The following is a 10479-nucleotide window of genomic DNA, read 5'->3' on the forward strand; positions in this document are numbered from 1 at the left end:
TTAGAATACGGAATTACTTATGCACTTCTGTTAGATAGAGTTCTGGGTTGAGTTGAAATCCGTAATATAAATGTGGGTATACAAATACTGCTTTGAACTGAATAGCGGATAGTCATTCCTATCTTCTGTGCTCCAAATGGAGGTGGCTCGGCATGGCCTACACCTGCCCCATGAAGGCTATACGTTACAATGCCATATTACGCTTGAGCCTCCATTTGCATACCCCTCATTTATTTTATTGTCAGCGAGGTAACTTAGTTCACATACACTTCTAAGATGAACCACAGGTTCCTAAAATTAATTCCACGTATCATTCATGAAATTAGTATAAAGTTTGTTTCCTTTCAGCGTGAAAATTCTAGAGTTGCCTGTTAAAATGAAATTAAAATCAGTGTTTTTGTAAAGGAAACCTGAATGCGATGTGAAAAAAAATTGCATTACTTTATACACGTTCAATGGACGCACACTTATATTTCGTTCTAAAACTTTTTTAGACAAGTGAATTTCAAAGAAAGCCTTAAGCCACATTTACTTTTCCAGAACTGAAGTGTGATTCTGGTAAACGCGTTTCTGCTCATATTTGGTGCTATTGCGGACTTCAAAGGGCGGACGTGATTTTTTAAAATGCGATGCCTGCCTTTCAGCAGACCATCTCCCCCACCCACCTAAAAAGACTTCGGTGACAAGAAATAAAAATCCATAAAATTAGGAAACATTCCCACGGTTTTATTTAACAAGACTTTCCGTAATATCGTTATTAAAATGGCCACGATATGTTTACTAACGTTCAAGGGCTTCTATTTGTCGCCAGTGTAGAATCATGCTAAAAATATAAATGGTTTTTCTCGACACCCTTCACAGGATTTAATGACTTCGGCATCACACTTGCTTTTCTTGGGTTAGTGCTTTCACTGATCGATACATAGTCCCCTGTGCACCGTCTTCGGATCTTCTATGCAGGTCTATAAGGTTTCTGGAACGTGTGGGCGCTCTATATCCCGTATGTCGTCTCAGACTTGTTTTGGAGTGTGCCGAAAAGTGAAGGTGCCACCTCCTCTGGGAAATAAAATATTGGCAGCTATTAGAGGAAAATGTCTTTTGCTGACTAATCTCTCTACTGCAAGTCTTCGCGGCATGGGGGTTAGTTATTGGTAATGAAATCGAATGCAAAATATTGCTCTATCCGCCGTTAATATTTCTCAAACATGTTGCGCCGGACTCCAGAATAGTATTGCTGGTCACTTGACTTCACTGCGTCACGTGACCTTGTGTAATGTGAAAATACGTTTTATGAGAGCCCAGATTTGCTCACATAGTGATAATGCATTCTGCATGCTGGTTGTTTGGGAGTTATATCAAAGTAATGCCTGAATTATCTTAGTCCGTTTCTGAAGGCAAGGAATCCGTTAAAATAGAAACTATATTTCCTTTTAAAGTTTTTTTATTAAAAAATATGATTGTTCATAAGTTCGTTTAATGCAGCGCCTTAAGAGCGAGTGATACGTGTCATAAATACGGGTTCATTAAGGTTTTGTTTCTGACTTACGACCTGTCTTCTGGGCATTTTGATTGAAGGGCTGGCTTAAATTAGAAACTGGGCCTATAGTGTATGTACAAAAAATGTAAAAATAATTACGATGCAAGAAGCTGGGTGTAGGAGGTGGCAAAAGGGATGTAATGGACAGTTTTTTAAATGGCTTGCGATCTACAATAAAAAGCTAAAAGGTTTTTACCTAAGTGTCGGAGGCTCTGCTGAGACTTCCTACACTCGGGGTGGAATTTCCTTCGAATTTCCGAGGAGAGGAAGAAAACTCAGGCACAGCTTTACCCAGCGCTCAAAAGGGGGATTGCACGCGTACCCGTAGCTTTGACACTGTTGGCAAAAAAAAAGTTTACTTCGAGTATAACAAAGTAATTTGTTTTAATGGGTGTGAAGAAAGCACCAACCTTGATTTTCGCTTGTAGCGGAAGGCTTTGGAAGAATGAAAAAGTCTTAAATCATTTGTAGTGCACGACTTTACTTCAAATTCAGTATGGTAGTTTTGATTGGGCGTATTAGGCATTATGTATGAAATTCGGCAGAGCTAGCGCAGCCCCGAATGTACAGCAGTAAGTAAGATGATGCTGCAAAAAGTTTTCTTTCTTTAGATTAACAGAAATTCTCATGTTAGATTGCATGCGCTCGAATGCCCCTTGACTGTCGCATTTCAAATATGTTGCTTTTTATTTTCCGGTTCCATAATATACGCAGGTCATTTCTTTTCACATGTTCAATCCACAGGAGAAAGAAATGATAGTGCATTTCATACCGATGTCACAACTAAGGAGAATGTCACATATCTTTTTCGACAAGTCTCCAGCTCGTACAAGATGTCCCTCAGCATTGTTGTTAACTGCGCTCGTATCGTTCACCCGGCCTCAAGAGTGGAGAATATATCGGAAGTCGTTTTCGACAAAGTGATTGGTGTCAATCTGAAGGTGAGTAAAATGCACCTGTTAGGCTTTAGTTTTACTCAAGTGCTGCGTTTGTTCCTAGTATTACTAAACTAAATTGTTTCCTAAATTATTAAGGTCCAGTCAAAAGTAGTACCGGACTGGCGACAGGACTGCCAGGAATGAAAACAAAGAACACGCAAAGAGCAATCGTTTGATTTTTTTATTATAACGGATTACACTTTTCGGCATCGAGTTAACCTGCTTTTACGCCATGGTTGTGTAACGAAAAATCAAGGAGTACTAAAATTTAGTTGCATTTAGCTTACACAGTTTGTGAAACGAATAATTCGTTGACTTGGACTTGGATATGCAGGTCACAGTGTAATGGGTTTTATTTTGCTATTTTGTTCTTAAACTCTAGAATGAAATGTAATCCTGGAGTCTAAAATATTTTTTATTGAAATATTAGTTTTCGTTAAAGGGGAACTTTACAATTTTCTGGAAGTTCCTCAAATGTATACCTTAGACATAAAACTTGGTATTAAATTGAATAACACATGTAAAGTATGCCAGAAGTGTATGCTGCATCAAATTACGTTTAACTTTATTTTTAGCTTTGCACAATCCACTTTAGATCGTTCAGTATCAGGTCAGAAATACCAAGAGATCAGCTTGCTTGTGAAACTTTATTATTTAAAGTATTTAATTACCATGTGGCAAAAATAAAGTATTAATTCTAAGGCTCACCTGTGTTTAAATGTCTTACCGCTCATTCACACTGGGTGCGGATCCGCGTTTGCAAACGGTTGCGAACGCAGTTGTATAAAGATCCAGTAGAATTGCACGCGCACTTGATGTCATCGAGTGCGCGTGCGATTGTACTGGATCTTTATACAACCGCGTTCGCAACCGCTTTGCGAACGCGAATCCGCCTCCAGTGTGAATGAGCGGTTAGTCTGCAAGGAACGCCTGTAAATAGTATGATCTGTGCAAAACAAGGTAAATCAGGTTATGACCGTTTCTTGTCTAGAAAAGCTGTAATCGACGTGGCTTCAGTGGCAGTCTTGTTCATGTATCGCTTCGTGACACCGCTTGAGTGAAGACTGACGTTGCATACTCGGGTATCATGAATGTCGTGAGCGTAACTGTGACTTCCCGTAACTTTATACTTATATTGAGTTTGTTTAACATTGTGCCGAATTTCTCGCACAATGTGGGAAGAGATTACATATGCCGTTCTAGTCACCTGAAAGCAATACAGGCTGTAACCCAACCAGTTCGATATCTGACACTACTGGTCCTTTCTTGTTTTTACTTGATGTGTAATGGTGAGCAGAGAAAATCTAGTATGTGCATCATTACGTACAATGAAATTTCATGCTCAACTTAAAAATGAGTTAGCGCGATTTTACATTCTCTTTCCACCGAGGAGTACATTGAAGAATAAAACCCTCCAAAACTGGAACTATAAATTTTGCACCGTATTACTCGATTCAAAATACAAGCGTCAACAGGTTTCTCGGTAATGGGATTTTCGAAAGACCATGCAAAAAGGGCAACTTCAGCCTTTCAGTATAGTTTCAAAGTGTATGGACATCGTTCAATAGGGTGGAGGCCTGTTACGTACGACTTAATTATATATATATATATATATATATATATATATATATATATATATATATATATATATATATATATACAACACGGGCACTTCACGTCATCGTACGTGGTCTCCGAGGGGGATATAAACGAATATGTCCAGATGAATGAACCGTACTTAATCCAATGAATTAAAGAATCCAAGTTTTCAGGAACCCGCCGAAAGCCAAAAATTGGCGGAGCCAGGATATATATATATATATATATATATATATATATATATATATATATATATATATATATCTATATCAGTGCCGATCTGTACGCCGGTGGTTTGCCAATTAGTATGGAGGTGAATTTAATGTTTGAAGTGTACGATTGCAGTTTTAGAGCTTTGATTGCCCGCATACACCTAATACTACTGCGTTTGTGTCATTTTTAAAAACTCTAAAAATGGAAAAAACTCTTCCTTGTTTTAATTTGTTTTGATATGATAGAGGGATATTGCCGGGGGCGCAGCTGACTAAGCAGGCAGCGCACTTGTGGTTTAGCGGTAATCGAGCTTGGCTCCCACTCAAAAAGCCGAAGTTCGATTCCTGGCTGAGGATGCACGTTTTTGTTGTTTCTGTAAATGTCGCGTTCTGGCAAATTCTGGGGCATCCCAACAATGACCACAACGAGAGGATTTGTCACTTGTTCCCAAGGTTCATAGTGCAGTGAATGCTATGTGTCGCCTTGGGCTTCAGGAAGGTGCCGTGTTCTGCCTTATCACCAGCTCTGAGATTGTAGTCACGTGACCAAAAACGGAGAAATGATTGACCAAAAACACGAATATCGTCTACCCTGCTGTCAATACCGAGTGAACAGGACAGCTTTTATGAACTCCAGCCTTTGAACTTCCATAGAAGCTGTCCAGCCCAAAAGCGACCGAAAACGATGCAAGCTTGAAGATACTATGCTTTACGCCGTATAAACCACATTATAAATTTAAATGAAACACTAGGCGTGTCTATTTTTTGCGCAAAATGTCCACAAATAAATAAATAAACAAATAAATAATAAATATATATATATATTTTTACCAATAAATTTAGAATTATGTGTAAACTGTTAGGTTTGCGTTTTTAAACTTAAATTTTTTATACAAAAAAGTTACATATAAAAGACACCACAAACAGCCCATCTTCCTAGTTTCAACAAACGATGAATCACTGACGCTCGCAAACAAACAGATGTGCTTCTGCGCGAACGGTTTTTGAAAGATGCTGTGCAGGGTACTCTGGGTGCAACGGCTTCACCGACGTTCGAAGGTAAAATAATTCGCGACGACGGAGTAGCGTCTAGCATCTTCAGTAAGCTAACGGTTCATGTTTCCCCACTAAATTTAGCGGGGTGGTTACATCGATGCCGACGGCGACGCCGACACCGCTTAACGCGGAAACGGGCGCACAGCTGCGATTTAAAGTTCATTACTTGATTAACTCGTTTTCCGGTCTTACACACTTCGTCCTATTGTCACAGGTCAGCCACAGAACCAAATTTTCTTTGCATTCCAATCTTCAAAATTTGCACTTGATTAATTGGTCCAGATATCTGGAATAACTTCACTTTTAGGATGTTAACAATAGTTAAGCAATTACACGAGACTCGTGCAATAGAGGCAAATAAACTAGGGTCTTCGCAAGTATACATATGCCTTTTTGCTCGCGCAACCGGAACGGGCCCATATATAATTAAGAGGGGATATATATTTACCCATATATGTCCTGAACGGGCTATATATGACAGTATTTGAACTTCTATACAGCGATATATAGCCGTATTTGCACGCGTATAGGGCGATATATGGCCGTATTTACGCACCTATATGGTCATTATGGCTGTATTCACCCACTTATATGGCAATATCTGGCCATATTTGCTCTCATATATTTGGGTATATGGCCATATTGACTCCTTATACTATCATATATGGCCATATGTAAAATATATCAGGGCCACATATGACATTTTCGTACCGGTGGCCTCACTGTTATAGTATATAGGTTTCTCAGCATGCAAGGTTAAGTTTTAGAGCGCAGCTCTTAGGCGCCCGTTTCCGGCTCGAGCGGCGTCGCCGTCGGCGTTACCGTGAGGTCACGTGACCCCATTAGGTCCGGGGGTCACGTGACCCCCTCTCTTCGCCCCCCTCGAGATCAAATGACCCCCGTGAGGGAGGAGGAGAAAGGAGGGGAGCAGAGGGGATGGGCAGGGGAGACGAATCCGAATTTTCATTACTCCGAAAAATCATTTTAAAAGACTTTTATATATCGTCCCTCGGCCGGCTTCGAACCGGAGCCCTTTCGTTCAGGAGTAGCAGGCAGGATCACGAGGGAGGAGAGGGATGGAGGAATATACCCTCCCCTCAGTACCCCTCAACCCTCCTCCTCCGCAAGAGCTGCACTCCAATTTGGCGTTACAGGGAGTTGTAAAGGGCTTTAATTTTGTTATGTGTTAAACAGTGTTAAATTCAGCTGGACTATGCGGTAGTTAATGCTGCACCTCTGTTTTCCCCCACAAGTCATTAAAAAGCTCGAAAAGAGAGCTAGAGATTTCAAAATGAAAACAAATTGATTTGATGGCCATTAAGCGAAACGCTTGACCAAAATTTGAAAACCATCCTAATATTATATATTGTATAATTAAGGCATACGCCAACATGAGTTTAATACGATTGTGTGCTTTCTTCTAGTCAGACAATAAATAGCTGATTTTTGTTTTTTTAATGGACGTCTGTATTTTCATGCATCTGTTGCACACACGAACGAGTCAGCGACATGTTACTTCAAAAGCATTAACACAGCTCACTTTCTTGCGGGGTACTCACCTCGTTACAAAAGGAGCTCTGACATTGATGCTGCGGAAGAAGAATGCCACAGGCCGGACCATTCTAAACATTGCCAGCGTGTCTGGCAAGGGTGGCTACCCGTTCCTGAGTGCCTACTCGGCTTCGAAGGGCGCCGTCATCTCCTTTACAAAATCTGTGGCGTTAAAAGTTGCGCTCAAAGGAATTCGCGTCAACAATATCCTACTTGGCTACACGGACACACACATGACACAGGGTACCCCCAACTATATAAGAAATCGCATAATTTCGACGATTCCGATGCGGCGGATGGCGACAGCGCTTGAGATTTCCGAAACTATTGTCTTTATGTGGGCCCCGAGGAGTACGTACATGACAGGATCCAGCGTTCTGGTGTCTGGAGGCTCGTACCTATAATTCAAGGCCTATATTATTTCGATAATCTGTTAGCGATGTCGTTGTGAGTATGCTGAAAATCGATACAGTGCTCTTGTTTTTCTTATGCTGATTAAGACTGGTGCCGGTAAATGGCAAGATTGAAAGTATCGTATAGAAAGCTTCTGTTAAAAAAAATGATGGTCAATAAATAGCATACGCGTGAGCAGTTTTATCATACCACTTTCTAGTTGTGGCAACTAAAGACGGACGAAGAGCATGCAATAAAAATGGCAATTAAATTACGTGCTTTAGATCGTTTAAATTGAATATCTGTTCGTACTAAAAAAAAAAGTTTTTGCTTTTGTGGGATAACGTTGGTTGCACAGATATTTTGCGACTGCATATAAATATTTAAATTATAATTAAAATTACACAAATTATGTTCTTCTATTTTATACAAGCGAGTAGCAGCATATCCTTCAGAAAAAACACTTTCAATGCATGTGCGAAAACACTGTATGTGCGCAGGCAAGCTCGTGGTAGCTAATCACGCCATGTAACGCCTAAAAGTGTGGTTTAGAAAAAAAACTTTTTGGTCGAAGCAGACAAAGATATTGAGACGTTCCCTTCCGTTCCTTCGACAAAACTTCTTGTTTTCTTCAGCAGAGTCCCAGGTGTTAAACGACATGATATTAAAGCATGCATCAAGATTAAGAGTAGCCTAATTAAATCATTCTTCAAGTGTGCGCAGATATAGCAAAACGCACGTTTTTCTTATGTACAAAAAGGGAAGCGAGAAAAACCGTTTGGTAGACGCTGCAACTCAAAAATGCAGCAGTATAAACCAAAAACTGGAAAGCGTCTTTGAGATAAATAAATAAAAGGTGATTGAGCAGAACCGAGCGTGTGTAGCACCATCTGTGAGTTGCATATTGAATCAGATTTTTTTGGCAGTTTTCCTTCCGGTGCATAGGACAAAAAGGTGCTTTTAGGCTCAAATATTTTTTTTTTACTGAATCCTACAATCATAAAATTAAGATATAATAAATGCACCACCTAAAACATGCTTTGAGAAAAGTTTCATTGGCTAATTTATACAAAACTTTTTACGCCCGGATAGCGCTCCGAAACTCGCTATATATGTATATGCCTGGTACGTACTTGATGTGTTGGTAATTTACGCAGTTTTATTAAAATTCTAGACATTGATTAACTTTTTGCCATCGTACTGCAGAAATCACGCATCTATCTTATCAGTCGGACAGAAGAGACGCGTGGCAGTTCATCTATGCGCGCTCCGCACCCCTGAAATGAGAAAAAAATAACAAGGAGTTTTTGAGAAACAAGAACCGTGTTTTTTGCATCGAAAAAAAAAATTGCGCTTTGCCGAAGGTCCGGACTCAGCCAAGATGTAGCGCTTGCTGCTGGGACCAGATGTCTGTAGGTAGTTTTAGCGAGTCGTTTTCCCACTAAAGAGCGGACCGCATGGTGCGTTTTTGCTCGCGATTCAGGCGCGTCGGCGTCAAACTGACGTCATTTCCTGCGCGCGGGCGCGCGTTTTCGCGGGAGCGTTGCTTTCTAGCCGACTCAGAACAAGACGCGCGCGCCGAGGCGCCGAAGCGGCTCTCGCCCAATGAGGGTCGGTCGAACTATCACGTGATCCTGCACAGTACGCTGTTTCGTATTCAGCACACTTCACAGTGTTGAAAAGCATTTTTATTTTCCATATAAAAATCGAAAAGGTGTTTTTTTTTTACACACAAACTCGTTTTATTTACTTATTGGTTCATTTAATTCTCATTTTGTAGTATTTGCGTCAACATTTACATCGCGTGTTGAGAATTCTGTTATCTTTCAACGCTGATAACGCGCGGCCGGCGATGCTTGGCTTTGTATGCATGCGGGTGCCCCCGCGTCAGCTTCCGCTCAAGCGTTCATAGCGCGTCGCGTTTTCGCGTACAGAAAAACGCGCCATGCGGTCAGCGCTTAACGGTTCGTCCTTGCACGCATCGGCAAGGCCTTTGCCAATGCTCGCGCGAGATGTTGTGGACCTCGGGATGTGCTTCTCGTACGTTAAACCACTCCGCGCTGGAGTCGCCATCGGAACACATCCAGCACTGTTCACAGCCTAAGTAAAAAGACGGCGATCGGTTTGGCGATTGACTCCGCCGACCAGGCCGAGCGTTAGGCTTTGGACACTTGTAGGCGATTTGCAAACCTGTGTCTGTGGTTTATTTGAGAGGTTGAACCAAATCATTTCTAGGACTGCTCACAATGGTAAGCGATCGTGAATGCTGCAAACTACGCCTTCTAGGAATGTTATTTGTCATCTGCAGGCTGACTAGCTGCCTTGGCGACCACGAGCAGACGAATTGATTTGATTCGACGCACAGAAAATGAGGGATCGTTCAAGTGGAAGGTCACGGAGACACGCCACCTGTATATGTGGTCGTTCGGACACTTTTTACTCTATCTAGCATCGCAAGTTTTAAAATTCCGGCTGATGGATTTTATGTCGGCAGTCTTGTTTACATCAGTCACGCGACGGAAACACGAACCGCCAGGTTTTTGCACGTTGCAGAATGTTTCCCATATTTACTACAAGATGGCGCTGCCGGTGAAACCCAATCATTATCATCGCTAAAACAGATGCGCCAGTTTTAGCATTCGGTAAAACATGTTAAATTTCCTATGCGATTTCACGAAACGGACCAACTGCACCGTTCATGATTTCAGAAGCGTGTGCTTTAAAAAAGACTCGCTAAAACTCCCTCATGTATCAGAACTTACCATTATCTTTATCAAACATTTTAAGCCAAAAAATGGTTTGGTCTACGAGAAACTCCGTCGAGCTGGAGACGCAGACGGGGCACGTCGGTTTTGGGGTGCATCTCTCAAATAGCACCTCCTCCTGGCTCAGCTAACCAGGCCAGTTCACGCGGCTAGTCGGATTTGAAAGTGGGGCAGCAAAATTAAGGCACTTGTCAAAATATCGTACCCCTTTCCTGAACTCTAGCACTTCTGGTTGCAAATATTTGAAACTGAATAAAGGCATAAATTTTATTTTCTCGGGGGTGAAATGAAAATAATATTTACACAATAAATATCAAATCAGACATCGTCTGCTTCTTTCTTCATGACCGCCGACGGACATCTACGCGGAACTTGCACGCATTGCTGTCATTTATTGTTATTGTATTGCAAACTCATGTTCCTAATGC

General features: G+C 41.3%; 1 protein-coding gene across 1 annotated transcript; it reads left to right on the plus strand.

Moving 5' to 3' along the window:
• Positions 1 to 2289: 2289 nt before the first annotated feature.
• LOC120845614 ((3R)-3-hydroxyacyl-CoA dehydrogenase-like) lies at positions 2290 to 7297 on the plus strand. The gene is made up of 2 exons (XM_040217284.1): positions 2290 to 2478; positions 6878 to 7297. Exons 1-2 carry the CDS (start codon positions 2371 to 2373, stop codon positions 7295 to 7297), a joined length of 528 nt encoding a protein of 175 aa, XP_040073218.1. The 5' UTR covers positions 2290 to 2370.
• Positions 7298 to 10479: the final 3182 nt, after the last annotated feature.

This window comes from Ixodes scapularis, unplaced genomic scaffold (assembly GCF_016920785.2).
Source record: "Ixodes scapularis isolate PalLabHiFi unplaced genomic scaffold, ASM1692078v2 PGA_scaffold5__190_contigs__length_132052651, whole genome shotgun sequence".
Lineage (NCBI taxonomy): Eukaryota > Metazoa > Arthropoda > Arachnida > Ixodida > Ixodidae > Ixodes > Ixodes scapularis.

Bases quoted from the DNA above. Each gene is read 5' to 3' on its own strand.
- LOC120845614 (XM_040217284.1), top strand. From the start codon at position 2,371: ATGTCCCTCAGCATTGTTGTTAACTGCGCTCGTATCGTTCACCCGGCC. The intron at 2,479-6,877 runs GTGAGTAAAATG...GCATTAACACAG, and splicing joins TGATTGGTGTCAATCTGAAG to CTCACTTTCTTGCGGGGTAC.